The 24,987-nt window shown below is 34.8% G+C and overlaps 1 protein-coding gene across 2 annotated transcripts in view; it reads right to left on the reverse strand.

Moving 5' to 3' along the window:
- AQR (aquarius intron-binding spliceosomal factor) overlaps positions 1-24,987 on the reverse strand; it is a 107,612-nt gene that overhangs the window by 11,213 nt on the left and 71,412 nt on the right. For both annotated transcript variants that reach the window (XM_028119508.2, XM_028119509.2), the window contains exons 23-32: positions 22,628-22,738; positions 20,015-20,124; positions 16,964-17,099; positions 14,692-14,901; positions 12,956-13,093; positions 8,854-8,925; positions 7,601-7,788; positions 6,749-6,920; positions 5,296-5,466; positions 1,321-1,406 (exon numbers count right to left, since the gene is read on the reverse strand). In XM_028119508.2, the coding sequence (XP_027975309.1) occupies positions 1,321-1,406; positions 5,296-5,466; positions 6,749-6,920; positions 7,601-7,788; positions 8,854-8,925; positions 12,956-13,093; positions 14,692-14,901; positions 16,964-17,099; positions 20,015-20,124; positions 22,628-22,738 (1,394 nt within the window). The remainder of the gene's footprint in view (positions 1-1,320; positions 1,407-5,295; positions 5,467-6,748; positions 6,921-7,600; positions 7,789-8,853; positions 8,926-12,955; positions 13,094-14,691; positions 14,902-16,963; positions 17,100-20,014; positions 20,125-22,627; positions 22,739-24,987) is intronic.

Consider the following 24,987-nt stretch of genomic DNA (forward strand, 5'->3'; position numbering starts at 1 on the left):
GTTCAAGATTAATAACATATGCATGCAGCTTTTCTTCTTCTTCTTCTTTTTTTTTTACTTATTCTACTAAATATTCCTGTTAAGCTATGGCAATAAAAAGTTAAGCTTCTTAAAAACTGAACAGAATAAACAGATTAAGTTAATCAATATCAAGTGACTAGTTAAACCAAGTAAAGTTACTGCTTTATCACTAACCTCTGTGTTGATATTTTGGTTTTTGTGAGTGGGGGAAATCATGACTAATGCACTGATAAAAAGGTCTAAGTAGCTACGTTAGAATTATGGAACAAGAAGTCAAGTCATAAGAATGTGAAAAAGACAAAAGCACGACACAGTTTAGAAAAAAGATGGGGAGGGGACAAGGCATTATTCATGTGTTCACACTGTGAGTTCTGGGGATTTTAATTATGTAAATCATAATGATGCCCCATTCAGACAGCAGCTATAAATCTCAATGCAGGAAAGGAACTGCTTTTTAGAAAAGTTCGTCTCCAAGTACGTTTGATAAGCAAAAATAAGCCATTTTAGAATGCAATAGTTTTGAAACAATTTCTCAAAACATTATATCTTTGTTTACTCTTACATAAAAGTTATCATTCTAATGGAACTTGATCACTGGGCTAAGCTCCAAATAGATTTTGACTTAATGACAACATTAGGAGAGCTTGGAGACTTTTCTCTTTATATCCACCAAATAAAATAATAAAATGAACTCTCATTATAGTTTTGTAAGTAAGTCATATGAGATGAAGGTTTATATAAAACTAAATGGCTGCTTTGTAATAAGAAGATATTATTCCCATAAATCTCTAGCACATAAATACATCACAATAAATGATAAAAATAGGTTATTGTTTGTTTTGACTGTTCTTAATCCTGGGAGAACAAATGGTTCCTTTATCCTCTAACAGTGAAGCTGAAAGACTGTGTGAGAAAAAACGTCAGAAATCCTGTGCAATGAAAAATGTACTTTGAAGACTCTTTTTACCACCTTACCTCTTTTAATTTCTGATACTGTTTCTGACAAATGTAAGATATTAAGATTTCATAATAAAATGCTATCTCTGAGTGTTACTGAAGACTAAAAAGTAAATGTACTAAAATATTTAAGATTCAAAAAATTCAGAAGCAATGACAATAGTTAACTCTACAAAGAATATGATATTGTTATACTCCAACAAGAAGTTTGCCAAACCAAACGCTGCTGTAACAATTAATTATGCTTTAAGCTTAAAAAAATTTAAAACCACTTAGCAAAAGCAGTTCAAAATTGAAGCAGATAATAAATTTCAATAATATAAAAAAGTTTTCCTTATGTACCTCAAATGGCCCACTGCCCTGGTTCGTACTAGAGAAAGAAGAATATAATCATTCTGTTGACCTTGAAACCTGTCAACAGTTGTCACCTAGGAAGAAAAAATGGGAAATATGGTATATGTTCAAAGCACAACAATAATAATAATAATAATAATGAGAGATAATTTAAATAATATGCTAGAAATAAAAATCTTATCAAGATAATCAATCTGAAAAGAAAACATGATCATATACTTGGAATTGAGAAAACCAGTTAATGAACACTATGAAATAAACCTTAGTAACCAGAGTAGGCTATGTCCCTATGTTATACTTATAGCACTGATCTCTACCTCTGCTGACAACTGAATTACTATCTGTAGAATTAACAGTCTTCCCCTACTAGGCTGCCCAACTCCATGGATGCAGGGACCTGTTAATCTTATTACCTAGTATCCCTGTTTGATGCCCAGCAGTATAACTTAGTATGCTCACTTATTATTTAACATATTCTTAGTTCTCATGGATAGCATCCTTCTGACATACAAAAAATAAACAAGTAATTTTCATAGTACTTTTTGTTCAGTTTGAAACTATATATATAACTAGGAAAGTTCATGCAGGTTTCAATCTAATATTGACACTCAGGCATTTATCTCTTTTTCACTAATTCAACAAAAAAAGTTTAAGTGCTTATGTGCATAAGCTATAACCCACGGTCCATACCTTTAGGAATTTTACAAAACAAATCAACTTCACAGAAGTATAATTCACATATAATAAAATGCACTCCAAACTTGAAGTGCATACTTCACTTTTGAAATTTTCAAATTTACTTCGATAAATTTTGACAATATATGCTCCTAGATAAGCACCACAATGAAGATTTCCATTATTTCAGGTCCCTTTGTAGTCAAAACTGTATCCCCAAGCCCTGGGCAAACACTGATCTGCTTTCTGTCACTATAGACTACTTTTTGCCTGTTTAAAATTCCTTAAAAATGGAATCATAAAGTTTTTTGTTTTTTTTTTTTTGGCTTCTTTGACCTGGCATGTTTTTGAGATTCATCCATGTGTTGTGTCTATTAGAAGTTCATACCTTTTGACTGTTGAATAGTATTCCGATGAATAGGTACACCACATTTGTTTATCCATTTACCTGTTCATGTCATTGGGGTTGTTTTTGGTTTGGGGCTTTTTTGTTTTGTTTTAAATTTTGATTCCAGTGTAGTTAACATACAGTTATTTTAGTTTCAGGTATACAATATACTGATTCAACAATTCTACACATCACCTGGTGCTTGTCATGGCAAGTGCACTCCTTAATCCCCACCCCCTACTTCACCCAACCCACCATCCTTCTCCCCATAGAGATTGTTCTCTGTAATTGTTTCTTAATTTGTCTTCCCCCCACTTTGCTCATGTTTTGTTTCTGAAATTCCCTATCAGTGAAATCACATGGCATTTGTCTTTCTCTGCCTTATTTTGCTTAGCATTTTACTCTCTAGCTCCATCCATGTTGTTGCAAATGGCAGAATTTTAAATGGCTGCATGATATTCCATTGTGTGTGTGTGTGTGTGTGTGTGTGTATAAACAAACACATATCTCATATCTTCTTTATTCATTTATCAATTGATGGACACTTGGGCTGCTTCATAATTTGGCTATTGTAAATAATGCTGCTATAAACATAGGGGTGCACGTACCCCTATGAACTAGTGTTTTTGTATTCTTTGGGTAATTACCCAGTAGTGCGATTGCTGGATCATAGGGCAGATCTATTTTTAACTTTCTGAGGAACCTCCATACTGTTTTCCACAGTGGCTATAGCAGTTTGCATTTGTTTTGGGGCTATCCTGAATAAAGCTGCAATTCATGCATAAATATTTTTGTGGACATATATTTTCACTGTTCTCGAATGAATATCTCTAAGTGAAATTGCTTAGCTGTAAGGTAAGTGTATGTTTAACTTCATGAGAAACTGTCAAACTGTTTTCCAAAGGTGCTGTACCACTCTACACATTCACCAGCACTGTTCCAGATTCAGAGTTCCAGTTGCTCCACATCCTTGCCAACAACTGGTACACTGTCAATTTTGCCAATTTTAGCCAATCTATTTGGTGTGCAGTGTACCTCACTGTAGTTTTGATCTGCATTCCCCTGACAAGGAATGATGGTAAGCACTCTGCTTGTGCTTACTGGCCATTCCTATGTCTTCTTGTGTGAAGTGACGATTCATTCGCCAATTTTGTATTGGGCTGTGTTTATTTAACAATGACTGTTATAGATACGAGTTCTTGTATTTTGGATTTAAGTCTTTTGCTCTTATGTGTAGATGTAATCCCTGGAAATTTCTGTTGCCAACCTGACCATGTAGAAAGCTTATCTGAGAACTGGACTCACACACTCAGAATGGCAGAGCAGAAGGATGAAACAAACCTTGGTCTTTGATGACATCATGGAGTCACTCCGTAACTCAGCCCTGGAGCCATTTCACCTTTTGTCTTCTTGTTATATGAGAAGAGAGAACTTTCCTTTATTACTTAAGTTTTTCTGTTATAAATTAAAGGACTCGGATATTGAGGTTCTTCTAGTTCTAAGCTTTCTACACTTCAGTGTCACTCGTTTCTCATCTCCACTTCCTACATGGAGTGTTCAGTGGGTCCTTGTACTCCTTTCAACTTTGTCTCCATTTCTGTGCTTTTATTTTCTTCCAGCTCACATTTCATCTCTTCCTGAGTTATTAAATTTCTCTGCTTTGTAGCCTTCCCCACAGAAATGGTTACTTCATTAAGCATTTCAAAATTCACAGCCAAATGTGTATTCAAAGTTTTCAATCTGTTCCGGGCCAACATGTTTTTGAGGCAAATGTCTTGTCGGTACGTTTTGCTGCCCTCCTTTTTTTCCCTGTATAAATCGAGCTCGGACTAGGTTCCTTTTTCTCACTATTTCATCACTGAATATGTGGTTTCTTAGATTAGCTACGTGCCAGAGGTTAAGCTGGGATGAGCTGGATGGTTTCCTAAAGGCTGGCTGGTTTTCACAACAGAAGGTTCTCTCTTCCTCTGCTACTGTAGAGACAAGTCTGCTTTTGGGCAAGCACGGCTCACATGGCGGCTTCTTTGAACCAATCTGGGGCCAGGGAGGCTTCTGCTCACCCCAATTCCCACATCCACTGTTCAGTAACAGGAACGTGGCTCTTATGCTTCAGCATTCACCTTCAGAAAGTGTTTTTGCTGGTACTCTCAAGACTGGTCCTCTAAATTCTCTTCTTCCCACATTCACTTCCTGATCTTCATCCCCTGATTTGTGTCACCTCACTAAAAATGTCGTTTGTCTTTCCCTCCTCCCATTTTCCTGTTACTCTTGGATGATTTCCAAGAAAAAGTGAAAGAGCTTCCATGTTTACAACTAAAGTCTTAATTTCATCATTAGTAATATATTTTTTATTCTAACCTTTCAGCCTTTTATTGATATAATCAAGCATCTTATTTATTTGATATTACTCCATACCACGCAAAAAATAAAAAAAAGTATAAAAAAATAATCCTCAGGTCCGAAGGTACTACAATCTTTCCTTATTCTCAAGAAAAAACACTCTCCCACACACATACAATAAAAAGCAGTACAAATTTTACCTTTGCAAAAATGACAAAATAAAAAAATGCTACAATCCTATTTCTACTATAATAGTACATAAATAACATAATTTCATTATCCTCCATTTTACCAACAAAAAGTTTTAAAATCATTTATTTCTGACTACCATCAACAAAAATCTTCAATGTGGTAGTTGAGACAGAAGTTCACAGCAAACCAGTAACACTGATAGGACTGTTAGAGATTTATTTATAGTTCCTATTATTTCATTTTCTTACGTCTTAAAAGGAGATAGCAAAGAGACAAAGTAGAATAATATAAATAACTCGTAATAAATATAAATTTTCCCATCCTGCCAATATGATGAATAAGAGAACACATGATATTCGCAAAATTACCTTATTCGGTCTTCCAATCAATGGATTGCTTCCACATCGTCTATTGATGATGTCACGAATAAGATGCTTTTGCCCATTATATGTTGTTAGAATACTAATCTTATCAGCAGGGTAACCAAGTAAACACATGTACATAAAGAGTGCCACTACATATTCTGCTTCTCCAAGATTCTGTAATGTAAAAATGATCAGATTATGCATTTATTTCCTTTTGTTTCAATTCTGTAGAAAGAATGGTTAACTGGCACAACTGTTCATTTATCACACCTCAAGAAGTGAAGTCAACTTGGATAAGTGAACACCTTTCATAAAACTAAGGAATAATCCTATCCTAGGTTAACTGATAACATAACATGAAAATCAAAAAAGGAAGACAAGAAGCTGGTTTTCATGTAAAGACAAAAGTAAAATTCTCGAACACCTTCAGAAAAATCATTTATATTCTCCCCTTCTCCCTCTGCAGCCTGCACTCCCCACCCCCACTCTCTCTAATAAATTAATCTTTAAAAAAAAAAAGAACACTATACAATATATTTTACAATCTAGTTTTTTTCATTTAATATAGCATAAACATTTTCCTTGTCAGTAAACAAAGTTATAATGTTATCATACTTAGTGTCTATTCATTATATGGAATAGGTAATAGTGTAATTAATCCCTACCGATAGATACTTTCGTTGTTTCTCATTTCTAAAATAATATGCAGTAAAAGAAAAAGATCTGATGGACATTTTAGCATATAAGTCTTTGCAAACTTGTCCATTTATTTTTTAGGATAAATTCTTCAGAGTGAGGACACTGCTTTTAATACATACTGACAATCTGTTCACCAAATTGTTTTCCTTCTAGCATTGCATGAGTATAAAATTTCCCTAAACCTACTCCACACTGAGTATTATTAGAGGTGAAAATACAGTCCAGTGACTTATACTTGCTACAAATCTTTTTTTGTGAACTGCGTATTTTTATCTTTATTGCATTTTTCTGTTGGGGTGTTACTTTAAAAAGTGATTTACAGGAGTTCCTATATATATATATATATATATATATATATATATATATATATATATATATATATATTTATTTATTTATTCAGAATTTAACCCACTGTCTGTTAAATCTTGGAAATAAATTTTGGTCTCCAATCAATATTTTTATGATTTCTGCCTCTGGTAATGAGCTTAAGACCCTTCTCACCCTAATGTTATTATAAATATATATATAATATATGTATATATATATTAAATCAGTATTTTCTTCTTTCTAGTGTGTTTACAGTTTCTTTGGTGTATGTATCTTGAATCTATATGAAACAGAAATTTTTGTGTTGTGTGTGAGATGGGAACTTAATTTTTTTTTCAATGGCTAGCCAAATGGTTCAATGTCACTGATTTAGGTAGTAATTCAGCTAGTTAATGCAAAATAAACTTAAAAGTTTCACGTTTTTTCTCACCTGATAAAAATAAGGATTAGGTTCAGACTCTCCCACTCCTTGAAAATCTTCCACATTGATGAGCTGGAAGTCATAAAGCAAGCCAGCATTTGCTGTACTAAACTCTGGCAAGAGCTGCACGTGGGGTAGGTTTCCCAGATTCTTGTATCGCCAGTTGTAGAGGTTACATAAGCTTTCCAAAGACAAACCCCGCCCCCACAAACAGGAAATATTAGTGATGCAAAATTTGGGTTCCTAAGGAGCTGTGTTCTTCCTTTTAATTTTCATGTTAACCATTTTGCACTCATCTTTTTAGCAATAATGCTTTTCAACTTGCCTCCCTGCTTCAAGTAACCAAAGGTCAGAAGACTTGATGATTATAGAAATGAAGCTCTACTGTGTTCTCTGAGATAAATGCTATCTTTACTCCTTAAATAAAAAAAAAAAAAACAACCAAAAACAAACAGGGAAGAGTCTGTAAACTGAGGAATACTTTGAGGTAATTATGAGATAGGGCCTGTACACTTAATATAAGTAAGAACTGGTGTGTTTTCTTCTTGTTCACCTTTTGTTTTAGATTTCAAAATGATATTAACTATATATCTTCTGCAGGCATGAAGAAAGGGCAAGAGACAGTGAAAAGAAGCTTTAGTTTACAAGTCACATCAATTAATCTCAGTGAATTAAAGTGAAGTGCAGGAAATATCTCGGTCAGTTCACACCCAATGCAGAAGGCAATATAGGCACTTCCAGATTTGTAGATGGCAGGTTCCTAGACAACAGGGAATTCTACACTTGCTAGTGAATATGCTATCAAATAGTTGGATCATGGAGCTGGGGTCCTTAAATAGGTAGTTCTTAAGGCTCCTTTACCTTGCCCTGGCTCTCCCTTGAGCATCAAGGTCCACAGTAGGAACTCCAACCCGGACAAAGCGAGTGAAGAGAGACTGCTCCATGTTTGAATACTTCTGAAAGGCCATATTCTTAATGACTGGAGGTAACTGGTGATGATCACCAATCATAATCCAGCGTTTCAGGCGGCTAAAACCATCTTGAGGATTCTAGAAATGAAAAGTGAGGAGATGACAAAATACTCTGATTAATATATTGCCCTGTTGGTCTCTAATTGATCGCTCAAGAGTCCTGCTATTTAAAAAATGGCTTTATTGGCTTACTAATTCTTATTCACCAGTTCCACAGAGAGAAATCTGGAAAATTTATAGAATGACTTGTGAACCACAAACAGGGGCCATCACCCTTGTGACTGACAGTGCATGAGGGAGGGTAGAGGGACTGAGAAGGTGAGCATGGAATTACCCTACTTTAAGGTAGGGCAAGCCAAGGGAGACTCAGGTCAGAATTAGGCAAAGGGTGCATAGAAAGAAAAAGATGCCTGAGCAGGGAAATGGACAGATGTCAAAGTGGATACTCTGTATTACAATTAAGCCAAGAGCCAGTCTGAAAACCCCCAAAGTAGTAAAAGTTATGTCTTTAATTTCCCACACGACTACTTTGATTTCCTACTTTACACATCTTGTTCCTTGAAACATACCCTGATAAAACACATCCCAAGTTCCAAATAACTTGGCTTATAAAACAACTTTTAGAACCCAATTTATCCATAAATTAAAGCAGTCACTATTCTTAAATCGGGAATTCCACATTTTGTTTTTAATTCTTCCACAGTAAAGACTATTGTACAATAAGAAACATTCTTAAACATCGCCATTTAGCTCAGAAAAATTTAGGCATAAAATAAAGAAAAGCAATGTACTCAGTGAACATCAAAAACAATTCCAGAAACAACTAACAAAGGAAATGAAAAAAATAGCTCATCTACCCTCCAGACTGCTTAACAATGTAATTTTCTTGATTAAAATTACTGTCTTTTCAAAACTTAAAGATAAACTATGAATTTTTAAATAGTACTCCCAGAAACAAAACAAACTACTAAATAACCAGTGAATAGATTAAAGGAAGTTTATAGGCTTAAAATAGAATAGCAAACATAATGAAGTTAAAAAAAAATGTAATTATGACAATTAGCACCCCAAAACTGTAGCTTTTTGACACCGTTCCCCAGAATTCTTCAAACTCTTTCTTTGTCTCAGATCTCCGTTTCTTACCTGTAGAAGAAGAGGTATAAAAGTTTCTATCTCCAGGATTTGCGCAGCCTCTTCCATTAAAATGTTGTCATACTGAGAAATGGAGAAAAAGGAAAGCTTGTTAAAAAGACAGCTTGAAGGGCGCCTGGTGGCTCAGTCATTAAGCATCTGCCTTCGGCTCAGGTCATGATCCCAAGGTCCTGGGAGAGAGCCCCGCATCGGGCTCCCTGCCCTGCGGAAAGCCTGCTTCTCCCTCTCCCTCTGCCCCTGCTTGTGTTCCCTTTCTGTGTCTCTCTCTCTCTGTCAAATAAATAAATAAAATCTTAAAAAAAAAAATGAATCATGGAACACTACATCAAAAACTAATGATGTATAGTGATTAACATAATAAAAAAAACACAGCTTGAAAGCCAAACAACTACCACCATAACTATAACTATCCAAAAAAAACCCCAAATAATTTCAGATAAAAATAACATCATACAAATTATTCAAACAGAAAGTTCATAATCTTTTTTATCATGATGCCCCTGCTTTTCTAGTTCAAGTCTGTAACCTCAGGGAAGCCCCCTGAATATACAATTCTACCTTGAAGAGATCCTGCATATCATTTCTTGCATTGCATATCAATTTAGTTATTTTTCAACTCAGTTCCTTAAGTTCTACATAAGCAAGAATCAATTTATGATTATATATGAGGTCATTTCCATTGGTATTCTTACCCTGGGTAGTTTTTTGGGGTATTTTTTTTTCCCCCTTATGAATCCTACCCAGCACTTGACAATCTACCTCTGTTTTACCCCTGGCATTCAATTTGTCATCAAAGCATGTAATTTTATCTTCAAAACTCTCTCTCCATTTCTACTACCACCACCACTAAAATCTAAGCCACCACTCTGACTACTGCTAGAAATCTCTTTTACTAGCCCTGCCCCTTCCTGGCTTGCCTCCCCTAAACCACTGATACAACAGGCATCAGATCATGTCACCAACTGGTTTCAAATCCTTCCCTGGCTTCCACTTATCTTAGGAAAAAAGATCCCTGAAAAGGCCTGTAAAAGGTGTATTAATACAGGCCTATATTCAATTTGCCCCCCCCTCCGTCTTCCTCTCCTACTTTAAATGCCACCTTCCTCCTTACTAATTAAGCTGCAGCCACGTTGACCTATTTCATTTTCTTAGAAATGGCAAAACCATTCTGGCCTTAGGCCCTCTGCAGTACTATTTGCTCTTCATTTTTTGTCTGCTTGGCTCTTCCTCATCTTTAAAGTACCAGCTTAAAACCCACTTTATCCATGTCTTCTCCGACCTCCCAAGTTAAACCTGATTCCACAGAACTCTCTTCCTTTGTCTCATAGCACATCACAATTTGTAATTCTGTGTATCTACTTGTTTGGTGCCTGCATCCTTCCACTAGCCCAGTTTCCAGTAACATCAGGCACTGCACACTTATAAAATAATGAAAAATCAAGTCTTTCTCCAACATAAGGAAATTTCATTCTTTCTTTGATGATTACGGCTCTCCCATCTGCTCAATTCTCTTCTAGATCTATTCTCAACATGTTTTCCTTCCCCTCCACTTCTAATTCTGCTTGTTACTTAGTGTGACATCCTCTTCCTTGTCTGATTGGTAAAATACCTTCTTTGAGAATCTAAGTACAAATTAGAGTTCCTTTGTTTTGTGTTTTTAATGTTTTCTCCTCTTACTTTGTTTCCTTGGAAGGTGGAAGGTAGGAGCATATTTACTCTTTATGCTTAATTAACTTTTAACTTTTATTTTTTATTTATTTTATTACGGTAATTTTTTTTTCAATTTCAGCTCCTGCCAGGGTGCCCTATTAACTGTTTTTAAATGAGCTGTTTACATATACTGTAATTTCTGTGCTACTCATTTTTACCAAACTATGGTTGTATTTATTTGTCCAAGACAAGCAGATGACATGAATTTCCACTGGACATTCAATGATGAAAGTTAAGGTTCAATTCTTTACTGTTTCTTATTGAAAATACTTAAAGGTATGTGGATAGGTGTCTTCTCTAGCTCTATCGGATGCTGAATTTCCCTATTACAAGGATTAATTAGGTCATCCTCATGGGAGCTTAGGATGAGGAGTTCTAAGATCCATATTTTCTCACAAGTCCCTGTGTGGACTCTGAGGATAATAGATATGATATGCAAAACAGAGTGGGAGCAGCTCAAGATGGTTTAAAGAGCCTGCTTTCTGAAAAATAACTCTGAAAATCTAATGCAATTTAACTTACAAAAAATGTATCTATAGATTCTGCTTTTTAAAAGGCAACTTTAATCACAAAGCAAAATTATGACATAACCCTACTGGGCATATTAAGGCAGGAAAAGAGCACATGACTGTGCATGCATGTCTCCCTGGGGATGGCACAGGGTCAAAACACAATGTCGAAAATGCAAATTTATTTATTTGACAGAGAGAGAGAGAGAGAGAGAGAGAGAGAGAGAGAGAGAGAGAGAGAGACAGCACAAGCAGGGGGAGCGGCAGGCAGAGGGAGAAGTAGGCTCCCTGCTGGGCAGGGAGCCCAACGAGAGGCTCGATCCCAGGACCCTGGGATCATGACCTGAGCCCAAGGCAGATGCTTAACCAAGCCACCCAGGCACCCCTAAATGCAAATTTAACATTCTTTATTGATACAGATAAAAAGAACACAGAAAATACTAAGAGTTGAAAGAATGGCTAATCAGGGAAGTAGGGGACTGCCCTTTCTTCATGTTAAGTAGCTCTACAACAAGGTTTTTAAATGCATAAACCAGATGCAGGGGAAGTTTGATAAAAATGAAACTTCAAACTTAAAAATATAAAAGATCTAAGGAATACTATCAGCACTCATGCTAACTATGTATGTATAGCACATCGTAAGTAAATGATTAACGAAAGTTTGATAAGCTACAAGTAATGTTTTTTAAAATATGCATGTGAAAAGCTGCACACCATAAAATGTTAATTATGATTGCATCATTTCCCTTGTTATTAAACCGATATGATTGAATATCAAATACCAAGCATATTTTCTATGTCAGCCCCAAGAACAAAATATTTAGGTGAAAAATTCTCACTAATAATTTGCAAAAGGGTAAGTTCACACCACTAACATAAGTTCACAGACAGTTTAATAAATTATCGTGCTTGTGCTAACCTTGCGGCTGAGGAACCTTCCATCCAAGATAGCAACTACTCTGTCACCCTGAATAGTATTTAGCACTTACCCTCCAGCGAGCTCACAACATTTAAAAATTGTCAGTCACTTTCATTAACAACAAACGCTTTTCTAACTTTGAATTCAAAGCAGTACACAAACCCTATTTTAAACAACAGATAAACCAACTGCGAAGAAGTTAAACAATTTGCATTAAAGTCAGAGTTTAGGCCAGTATCACTAGCAAAGTTATAAAGAGGCTGCAAATTCAAATTTACTGCTTATTTACTACATTCCACTTTAAACAAGTCACAGGTTATCAGGCTATGGTGCCCATTAGCTCTCCTGTCTTTATCATATGACGAAATCATTTTAATATCTCATCTACAGTCTTATAAATAAGAGTATTCCATATCCTTACATAGAAGGTTTTCCATCTACTGAATGAACAAATAAGTGGGAGTGGATGTGTATTTAAAACATGAACAATGTAAGATACAGATGTCTGATAGGTGAAAAACATTGTCAAATGTTATTTTTATAGCTTTTAGTTATGTTTGGAGATTTTTTAACATAGTGAAAAATCAATTTACCTTAACAAATATTAGACTTTGTTTAGATAATCATATGGTTATGTTACTTAATTGACATATTACTGATAAGCAGACTTAGAAAAATCAGGTCTAGAGTTCATTAATCATATAAACATCAGAGATTATCATCACTTTCAGAAAAGACATTTTTAAGGAATTATAAATATGAACGTCAGTAAGAGGTAAGCCAATCTTCAAGGGAAACGGCCTCGGTAAAGGAAAGGAAAGGAAAAGAAAAGGAAAGGAAAATTTAAATAAAAATTAAAAAAGAAAAAGAAAAGGAAAGGAAAGGAAAGGAGAGAAAAGAGAAACCTAACAGCTGACCAGATGATCAACTGAGGAATGAAACTGTAAGTCCCTACCTTGAAACCTAGCTTGACTAAATCATGTCGTTTTAAGGCAGCATGAGTACAAGTCATAGCAATGATTTTGGCTTCTTTCACTAGAAGGTATTTAGATCTGTCCAGTCCACTTCGAAGCAGTTCAGAAGCTCTGAATTCCTATGGGAGTGGGGGTCAGGGAGAGAGTATTTTAGGAAAATAAACATGTTTCATGCATACATTCACACAATCCAGTTTATCAGACTTAATTCCTGATTATTAATATAATTATATCATAAACTAAGCCTAATGGATCACAATTCTGTTCATTATTAATTAGGTATTAATTGAGTTCATATAATAAGACACTCAAGCTATAATTTGGACTGTTTTTGTATAAGGTAAAATGTTGACAGTTATCAACAAGAATATTGAATAAAATATCTATCACCACAGTATCTACTCAAGGTCCTTCCACAAAAACAGGAACTTTTTCAAGTATTCATAACAAAGGAAATTTAATGCAGGGGGTTTGGTTTCACAGTTGACAAAGGAGTACATAAGCCAGCCAGGGAACGAATGGCTGAGCTAACCGAGAGATGAGCAATAGCAGGAAGTTTGACCATTCCTAGGCTAGGACAGATAAAGGAAGGAGGCAGTGGGACTGGGGTACCAGAGTAAGCTACAGCAACAAATCATAGGAAGCCAGGCCAACAGAAACTGGAGCCATGGAAGAGATGAAACCCAAGACAATTGGTGGAGCAATATCCTAGCTTCTCTATTTCTGCCACATTTTTATTGGCTAAACCCAGCCAGAAGTCAGCTAATATGGAAAGCCAAGAAATTAAACCTCCAAGGATCAGGCCCACCTCTGACCGTGGCAGAAGATCCCCATAGAGCAGGGTAAAATGATGGACAATAGATATTAAATGAGGAGCAAACAAGCCCAAGCAGAGCGCCTAATATCAAGTCCTATAAATTCTGAACATTATGTCATACTTTAGATATTTTTAACATTTTTGTTTTTTAAATAGTTAAAACATGACAGGTACAGGAGAGGGACTCTGTTTAAATCTCTCCCCACCCCTCCCAAGACAGCTACTATTATGAATTAAATGTTTTTATCCTTTTACTTTTTTTTTCTTTTACTTTGTTTATATAAACATACTCTAATATTGTTTTGTAGGTCCTAAAACTTTACTTACTATTATACTATATATTTATTATTCTGTACTTACCATCTATCCACCTCCCCCCTACCAACACCATGCATTGATATTTACTGAATATATACTATGTGCCAGATACTCCTTTAGGAAGTAGAGATATCTTATCTAAAAGGTACAAAGACAAAACAGACAAAGTCACTGCCCCTGTTACCTGAGTAATCCTAAATCATCTTACTGTGGAATCTGAGCCTGAATGTGATCTCTGAGCCTGACTGGGGCTGCTATACTCTTCAAATGTTTTCCATCATTTGGAAGTGGCAGTCTCAGATTCCAATTCAAAGAAACACTGTTGAATCTCTTGAGGGAAGCATTCCTTTCTTAAATGCTAAGACTTTTACACCAGAAAAGTCAGAATAATGGGGATTGAATATAAATCTTAATTTTTACTCACTTCTTGAACTAAAACTATAAATGTTTTCAATAATCTCACTTAAAAGTAACAATCTGGTTTGTAAGATGTGAATATTCCACACTTACTTCATTAAAAACAAAAAAACCAACTGAACTTGAAGCCTTTAAAGGCAAGTTAAAAAACCTGAGAATCCTTACCTCAAGCTGAGTGAAGATTTTCTTAATATGCCTGAAACATCCTTCAGCAATTTCCATGTCTTCTTCATAAGATCGGCCTTTAAAAATGGGCTGAGGGGCATTTGCAAAGTATTCATGAAAAGGGAAGAAAGTGGAGACTTCCGTAACATCTGGCAGCATATTACCTTTATTTTTCACTTTGCTGATATATTCTTCCCAACGAGACATGACCTATGAAAAAAAGGGACTTGAGATTAAAATTCCTAGCTAATTATTAGGTTTTAAATGATCAAATAAAAAAGAAATCTAGTAAAAATAAGATCTACTAAGTAAAGGGAAAGAAAAAGAAAAGCAATCCCTGACCTAACAGGACTATTTCTTATCTAGGTCACTGACAGAGGGCCCTTTTTTAAAAGTGACTTTTAAGATTATAGAAAAAAGGTTCTTTAATCAAAAATAGAAAAACTAGGGGTGCCTGGGTGGCTCAGTCGGTTAGATGTCTGACTCCTGGTTTCAGCTCAGGTTTTGACCTCAGGGTCATGAGATCCAGTTGGGCTCTGCACTGGGTGTGAACCCTGCATAAGATTTTCTCTCTCCCTCTGCTTCTCTTCCCCACACTGCCCACCACGCTCTCCCTCTCAGAAGAAAAAATATATGTGTATATATAAGGATAAATGAAAATATAAATAATTTATAAATATATATAAACTGGAAAGAACCTCAGTGTCATCTATGGGACTTTATCTCAGACATTTCAGATTCTCCATGTATACTCAAAATGGTATTACTGATGCTTAAAAAACAAACAAAAAACCAATTCTCTGGACAAAGAAATTCTGTATTTTTTCATTATCTCAGTTTTTCTCCATATATGGTAAGTCCTACTTTAGCAGCATTTTAGTAAATGTCAACCCTTCTCCCAGACCTTTATAATTTTTCCAATTCTCTTTAGTATATTTACAAAGCATTTCTGTTAAACTGAGTATATATTTGAAAGCTCATTTTATGACTTTTGTGATATAGTTATCCTGGTATGTTTTACTATGCCTCTACCATGCGGTTCCTGCTTAATCTCAATTTTGGTAATTCTCCCAGTCAGGGTTTCTCCAAGTGTGGTTCTTAGGCAGAACATCTGAGAGGCTAAATAAAGATTTAGATTCCTGGATACCACCTCCTACTGAAAGAAATCTCTGGGGACAGAACTTGACAATTTCCTTTTAAAATAACTTTCCCAATGTGATTCTTACATGTTGAAAATTGTCTGTACTGTGAAGCTTCAAGTTTGTTTTTCCCAAATCGATTACTTAAGTCTCCACAAATTTATTGATTATTTCTCCTACTTTTAAAGTAGTTTTCACTGAGAGCCTAGTGATTTTTATTTTGTGCCAAATATACATTTAGGCATGATCTTTACTCCATTATTCAAAGTTCTAAACTGCCTGAGTCCAATGCAGGCTACTTTGCAAGGTGATGTCTATCTTCTCTGTGTCACTAGAAACCATGAAATCTGATCATTTTGAATGGATTGAACTGGTCTGGGTATCTACTTATGAGCATACACCTATTCTTATCATATACGTTTTAAAATTTCAATGGTATAATGTGGACTTAAAAATATACAAATAGCATGAGTACAAAGAGAACAAAGTTATATAAAATTCTCCATTATATGATTATGCCTTAATCTGCTTAAAATTATTAGTAAACTGACTATTAAGATTTATTTTTGTTCATTTTATTTAGTTTTCTATTTCTTAATGGTTTTCACACCTAAAAAATTAACCCTAACCAAAGCAAAAGCACACCTCTAAATTGAAGTCAAAAGAATTTTTAACTTAAACTCCTACTTTGAAATTAGTTCTAAAATGTAATTTATTTTTGGAAATTTGAAAGGAGAGTATGTTCTTCTTCATTAGCTGATTAATATGAATAGAAGTAGGTTACAGAACTGTACTTTGTTACCACTGGGTAGCTAGCATATTTAGTTATATTTCTACAGTAATGAAAACAAAGAGAGACTAGAAAATTTGTCAGTAGCAAGAAAGAAAAAGGAAAAATATTTAAAAAGTAGCAACATTGGCCTTTCAGTGAATGAGTCATCAAGCGAAGCTATTTAGCCAAGAAAATAAAAGATAATAGGAAATACAAACATTTAATATTCACAAATATAGCTTTGGCAACAGCATACATTTTAATCTACTCAACAAAAAGACAGGCTTTCAAGAAGAATTTCAAGAACCCATCCCAGTTTCCAACGGAAGACCATATGATTTAAAAACTCTTAATCTTTTACCTGATATAAGAAGAAATAGCCTGCAGTTTCACAAGTATATGAAGCATCTCCTGGAACTCCTAGACTCTTTTGTAATCGTTTGACTTCTTCTAAAAGTTCTATTCTTCGAGCCAGGACATAATTAACTCTTCCATATCTAGAAATTTCAAAGAAGCAAAAAAGCAAAATTATGTAATGAAGAGATTTTTAAGGAAACTGTCAGCAAAACATTTAAGAAAATCGTAATAGGGGCGCCTTGGGTGGCACAGTCAGTTAAGCATCCGACTCTTGGTTTCGCCTTAGGTCGTGATCTCAGGGTCATGGGATCGAGCCCCTCATTGGGCTCCATGCTCAGCACAGAGTCTGCTTGAGATTCTCTCTCCCTCTGTGTCCTGCCAACACCCCCCACCCCCGCTCGCCGCTCTCTGTCTCCCTCTCAAAAAAATAAATCTTTAAAAAAACCATAATAAAAACTATAAATGGCCAAACAGGAAAAAAAAAAAAACCAGTAGGAAACACTCTTTATATTTAATATAAGTGGTAGTTCTTGGGTCAGTGTTGATCTGCAAACATGTTAGTTAGTGGTCTGTGAGGAAGGAAAATCAACTGTGTCTCTAAATGTACCATTTAATTCTTTTTTTTCTTTTTTTTTTTAATAACAAGACCTTCACAAAAAGGGAAACTACAGTGCATTCCGGTGCTAGTTCATCTCATCACAGACCAAGAATACATAGTTTACGGATTGGCTGCTTTGAATAACCCTGTTTTACACTATCATAGAAGTAGATTAGTTCTAAAGGCTTCGAAAATTAATTTTAAAATGTATTTGATCATTCTTTGTTGTCCCAGCATGTAGCCTGGCATCTGAACCTAGTAGGTTCATAAATATTTGCTGAATGAGTAGGAAAACTGAATTTGAAGAGTACCTGGTTCAGAGGCATGTAATTAAGAAAATAGCAGTGAATCAGAACTCTTTCCACAATAACAAAAGTGCCTTCTTTTTTTTTAAATTTTATTTACTCATGAGAGACAGAGAGAGAGGGAGAGAGAGAGAGAGAGAGGCAGAGGCAGAGAGAGAGAGAGAAGCAGGCTCCCAGCCGAGCAAGGAGCCCGATGCGGAATTCGATCCCAGAACCCTGGGATCATGACCCGAGCTGAAGGCAGATGCTCAACCGACTGAGCCACTCAGGCACCCCAACAAAGTGCCTCCTATAACAACCTTTTAACATTAAACAAAAATTAAGATAGTGTAAACACTGCTGCTGTCATGTTTAAAGATTGGACAAAGAGGGAAATCATGTTCTTGAATGCCCCATAGATCAGAAATTCACCTTTGAGCCAGCAAGAATGATTGAGAATAAAGGGATATAAGACAGAGTCTATGTTTAAAGAATTTTCCAACTTAGAAGGATTTAATGTTACACCAGGTAACCTTTTTCTGTTTGCTTATCTAGAGTTTAATGCTTTTTCTATAATCAACACTTTGGTAATGAGAAAAAAATTGAAGATGCTTATAAAAAGTGTGTAATAAAATACCAAAATTCTTGTGATATAGGGTTAAATTTAAAAAGCAAAATACAATGGAACTCCATGTACTATTTACGCGATTATTCCATAAATCTCAAATTATACTAAAACCATAAAGTCTTAACTTAAAGAAGCAATGTACCACAATTATAAATAACAGCATGTTTACAGATGATTATTAAGAAAAAACTAACAAAAAGTTGTTTTGGAGTAGTGGAATTATGGATAACCATTCCCTTTCTACTATCTCACAAAGTTTGAAAAATTTTCTTTAGGGAAAATGATATTACTTTTATTATGAAATGATACTACTTTTCTTTTTAATTACAATAAAAGGAGAGAAATAAAAGAATATGTCCAACTGAACAAGCACATACCTACTAATAAGACCTGGGACTTGGCTTATGTATCAGAAAGCAAAAAGTATTTTTGTTTTCAGAAACTTATTATCTGAAATTTTTTTAAAGTTCTACTTCTATTATATTATAATATTTAAAAATAACTATAAATTCTACTGCAGTGTAATTATAATTACAGTATTTAGCATTTCACCAGCACCTTTATGTTCACTGAATGCTGGCTTATTAAATTTTAGAGTCTAGCCCACTCTTGTAAGTTGAATTTGAGGAAATATTCACGGCAAGAATTCAGAGAAGTAACTCCGGCTAATCCAAAATTAAGAATCTAGAGCCCCAAATAACTTAATGTGTGTTGTTCTTTGCCCTATGATTTCTTAAAGCTAACAAATGTTTGGTGAGCTCTGTGATACAGGAACTCAAAATAGATGCAACATAATAATTTAACACTCCTTTAGCTCTTTTGATGTCTATGATCAATTTAGTCAAAGGTCATGTTTAATAGCCAAAGGCTGTATTAAATATGTGCAGCTGTTTGTTATGATTAGTCTGAAATCATGCTTTAAAAATGGATTTAAATATAAATAAATGAACTATTATAAAGAAAGTGTGACTAGGAAACCTAAAATACTAACAGCAGAAGAAATCTGATTTGTAAAATTTTAGTCACTTTTTCATGTACTGTTAAACATAAAGTCCAGCTAAATGGCAATTAAGTAGCTATAATAAGATTTACAACCCCAAAGCTTATACTGTCATTAATCTTCAATTGTGTTTCATTAAATGAACCAATTTTTTAATTGATATCTAAAATACACGCAAATTAAATGTCTGGATGAAATGTGGAATCAGGTAAACTTGTACAGTTTGAGTTGGCAACATTAAAAATCACCTCAATAAATAGAGAACAAATGGCAATCTGCAATTTTAAAAAGATGAACAAGATAACTCTCTTTACTGAAGTAACTGTATTCTTTAGGAAAAAAAGGCATAAACACACAGAACTGGAGCTGAGGGAGATCATGACCAGACTTTTAGGTCAACTACAAGTAGGTTATGCTAGAACCTTTCAGAATCAAGTTGTATTATTCATGACTCTCGTCTCTTGGTGTTTCTTTAATAAAGAAAAAGAGGAGAAGGTTAAAAATTGTTTTGTATATCATTTCATAACTCATCCCCATTTGGTCACCTGCTGAAATCTTTCTCTGTCTCCAGCTCTTCCTCCCCATGACCAAGACGCAGGAGGTGGCGCTCATCAATGTCTAAAGCCATGATCTTCTCAAACAACTGGTTCAGGGCCTGGAGAATAAAACAAAAAGGATGATGGTGAATTTTAATGAACCAGCAGATCCTTTAAAAGTAAGAAAAACTAACATTTAGAAAGACATAAAAGAATGAGCGTTGTCCAGTCAGATAAGAATCAACTTCAAAACACAGAAAGAAACAAGTCTTACGTTAGGTCATTTACAATTTAAACGAAACAGTATTTTTCTTGATTTCTGATATTGTTGCCTACATATATTTGGCCAACTGAATAACTGAAAACCATAAAAACCACTAATCATTAAATCTTTGCTTCTAATTTACGAAAAAAAGAAAGGCTTTGGATCAGTTTCTATTTTCCCCAAATAGTAACAGTTACTAAAATAATTAATAAACACACCAAGATTTCACTCAATAGAATATCCATGGGTTGCAGGAAACTGAAACATTTTTGAGGTTGAAGGACTCTCAGGCAGTGAGTGTGTAGGTTGAATATATTAAGAGGACCACAGAGTGGAAAGATAAAGTGCATCATTCAAATCTTAGGCCAAAGGTCTAAAGTTCTCTATAACAACAATGAGCAGAGCACTCATTTATTGCAAACTATTCTGATGGAAGCCATCTGATAGAAGTCACTCCTTTCTACCTATGAAATGCTTGTATTTTAGGGTTCCCTTAAATCCTAGTATTAATTACCTGAACATCTGCAGTTACAATGTTTTGTGGAAAGGCAAAAGTTCCATTATATGGAAAGATAATGCTAATTTTAAAGACATCATTTAAAAATCAGCCAAAACTCTTAACTACCATCAATCTAAGCCTGCCCATGAAGTCAACATCCAGTCTTATAAATATCCAGGTTATAGAATGTAAAAAGAGATATCCTTTGCTATCAAAATTCTAGCAGTTAGAGCTCAGATACTGAAGAAGTTAACATAAATTTTCAGAAAAAAGTTTCCCACTATCCAAACTCTTGATGCTTTCCATCCAAAACCTGGGATCCAATGGATCAGACCACATGGCATTACTCACCATCCAAACTCAGGAACCACAAAGATTTAGAGAACAAAAAATACTCCCACACTGCACTCTCAGAAAAAAACTGCAAGATTTCATTATGAATTAAAGTAATACTGAAGAACTGTTTGCAGTAAGTATGCAAATGAAGATCTGACAAATGAAACAATTGTAAAAAATCAACAAAGCAACAATTTAATAGACATCACTGAGGATGATATGATTATTAAGGATTGTTCATTAGCAAACAATGAAGTCTTCCGTTATATTTGTAAAACAACTTTCTCTGTAATTGTACTATACAAGTCGATTATAAGTAAAAGATTCTACCGAAAGTCATTATCAAGTTATGAAAAAACTTACTAAAAATACTATGATAGAACAACAACAAATGAATTACTCTTTATTCATTTTAAGAATTGGGAAATAGGTAAGATTATTACAGATTAAATTTTACTAAATAGAAGAAAAAAAGGCCTTTATGTAATTTGTTTCTTTAATTAAGATAAAGCCTTGGTCAACTTTCTCCCCTGCACAATTTTAGTATACTGTATAATAATGCAACCACTACTTAGAAACTTCAAAGATATAAAAACAAGTGAATGAAGTGCATAGCATTAATCTTAAAAACCTCCTGTAGATTAAAAGTTGACAAATAATAGAGTAAGTGATATTTTGCATTCTAAAAACCCAGTGTTTCTTTGTAGATCAACTCTTTTAAAGAAGTGGCCAACTGAAATCACCATTTAGAAAACATAAGTACCTATGGAGGTTAGACTATCCGGCAAGTTTCATGAAATTCTGAAAGCTGCTACAAAAGAGCTAGTGAATGTTAGTTGTCCTATTCATTTCTATGATAGTGACAACTTTGGAAGAACTACCATAGCACACACATAGATATAAAGATCATTTTTCAGACATTATTTATGTGAGAAAAGTTTGTTTTTATTGCTTTAGCGGTTTGTAAATGCCTTATGTATTGAATCTACAGCATAAAATAGTCCTTCCATGATACAAACCTCATAAGGATATACAACTTAATCCAGTATTAATACATTTGAGCCCTAGTCTTTTGGTAATATTCATTCTACTAAAGGATGGAAAATATTACCAGTAATGGTTATATGCTTTCAATCTCAAAGTAAAAGCTTTAGCTTAGCATGGAAGGTGGTGGGGGTTGAGGGTGGGGAGAAATTTAATTTATCCAAATATTTGACCATAAATCCAAGTATTCTTCTTAGCTTTCCCACATTTTGACCCTCTCCATTAGAAATAAAAGATTGTTTATATATTTTCCTAATATAGTCTGGTCACGACCAGTAACAATCCAAGAGTAACTCAACAGCAAACACTATACTCATCAGCCTTTCAGGATTCTGTCGTACCTATGGTCAGGTTATCATACAAACAAATCTCCATTGTGCTTTCATTCACTCCCCACTCCTTTATCTCCCCTACCATCCATCCTACATATGTGAGTACACATGCGTGCACACACACACACACACACGTACACACTCACCTGATTAGAATGAGTAACAATCAGAGTCCTCTGCTCTGGGAAATTATGGTAGATGTTGGATATGATTTGGACTGCAACATCTGTTTTTCCAGTACCTGGTGGACCCACAACCTAAAAAGGAGATGAACATATATCAAACTACTAAGTTATCACATTGTTAGAAAATGGACATTCTAAAACTGAGATATAAATTAAAAAAAATTGCTTCATGAGTTCAATAACAGAGTGGACAAGATAGTCAGCGAAGGTGAAAACAGAGCAATAGAAATCACCCAACCTAAAATATAAGCAGAAAGAAAAGACTGAAAACAAATGAATAAAGAGAGCCTCATGAATCTATGGGGCAATACTAAAAGGTCTAACATTTATGTTACTTAAGTCTTAGAACAAGAGGAAGAAGTTTACGGCATAGAAAAAATATATGAAGAAATAATGGTTGAAAACTAAAATCTGGCAAAAGACTTAAATCTACAGACTCAGGAAGCTCAGCAAACTCCAAAGAGAATAATCCCAAAGAAATCCAAGCCCAAATACATCTTAGTTAAACAGCTGAAAATTAAAGGAAAATTCTTAATAGCAACCAGAAAAAAATGATACATTACATATAGCAAAAAGATGTTTGAAGTGACTGGGTTTCCCTCAGAAACCACAGAAGCCAGAAGGAAGTGGAATAACATTTTAAAAGTGCTGAAAAGAAAGAACTCCAGAGAAGTCTATGTCCAGTGAAAATATCTTTAAAGAATGAAGATGATTCAGAGACATTCTCACATGAAGTAAAACTAAGATATTTCATTGCTAGTAGACTTACTCTTTTTTTTTTTTTTTAAGATTTTATTTATTTTTTTGACACAGAGGGAGAGACAGCGGGAGAGGGAACACAAGCAGGGGGAGTGGGAGAGGGAGAAGCAGGCCTCCTGCTGAGCAGGGAGCCTGATGCGGGGCTTCATCCCAGGACCCTGGGATCATGACATGAACCGAAGGCAGACGCTTGATGACTGAGCCACCCAGGTGCCCCACTAGCAGACCTACTCTTAAGTGGTAAAAGAGTTCTTCAGACAGAAAGGAACTGACATCAGAGCAAACTTAAAATATCAGGAATGAAAGAAAAATGGCAAATTTATAATAGATTCTTCTCCTCTAGAGTTCACCCCTTTAAGATGTTTGACTTTCTGGGGTGCCTGGATGGCTCAGTCAGTTGAGCGTCTGACTCTTGATTTTGGCTCAGGATATGATCTCAGGATTGTGAGACAGAGCCCTGTGTCAGGCTCTGCACTCAATGCAGAGTCTGCTGGAGATTATCTCTCCCTCTCCCTCTGCCCCTCCCCGTTTGCGTGCACACCTATGCTCGCCCTCTCTCAAATAAATAATTTAAAAAAATGTTTGACTTTAACATTGCCTGACAGCATTTTCAATGTATACAGATGTAATACCCATAAAAGCTACAGCATAAAAGGGAAAGGGACCTACATGGAGGTAAGGATCTTTTATTCAACTTAAGAGACAAAATAGTATTTCTAAGTAGACTGTGAAAAATTAAGCATCTACTGTTAATTCTCTAGAGCAGCCACTAAGAGAAAACTATGTGAGATATGAAAGAACACAATAGATAAATTAAAATGAAACACTAAAAACTATGTAAATAACCCAAAAGAAGGTAAAAACAAAAAAAGAGAAACAGGAACACAAAACAAAGGGAATAAACATAAAATAAATAATAAAATGGTAGGCCTAAATCCAAACGTATCAGTTGCATTTAATGTAAGTGGTCTCAACACACCAATTAAAAGAGACTGTCAGAGCAAAGAAAATAACATACCCCAACTAGATGCTGTTTACAAGAAGTTCATGTCAAACATTAATAGGTAGGTTAGAAATAAAATAATGGGAAAAGACAGACCATGCAAACATTAATCAAAAGAAAACTGTAGTGGCTCTATTAATATCAAAGTATGTTTCAGAACAAAAAAAATTACCAGTTATGAAAAAAGACACTACATAATAAATGCATCAATTCACCAAGAAGACATTACAACCTTGAATATGTATGTATCTATCCATAAAGCTTTAAAAAACTGAAGCAAAAACTGAAAGAAATGAAAGGAGAAACAGATAAACATGTAACTGCAGTTGGAGACTTCAATACTCCACTTTCAGTAATCAACAGAAATGGTAGGTGGAATATCAGCAAGGACAGAGAAATATTGAACCAAATGAATCTGACATATATAGGACACTCCATCTCAAAACAACAGAATAAACACTTTTTTTTTTAAAGTGTGTTGAAATATTCACCAAGAGAGATCATATCCTGGACCACAAAATAAACTTGAGCAAATTAAAAAAATAAAAAAATGAAATCA

Source organism: Eumetopias jubatus, unplaced genomic scaffold (genome assembly GCF_037043125.1).
Source record: "Eumetopias jubatus isolate StellerSeaLion01/CBP00866 unplaced genomic scaffold, mEumJub1_p1.0 scaffold_7, whole genome shotgun sequence".
NCBI lineage: Eukaryota > Metazoa > Chordata > Mammalia > Carnivora > Otariidae > Eumetopias > Eumetopias jubatus.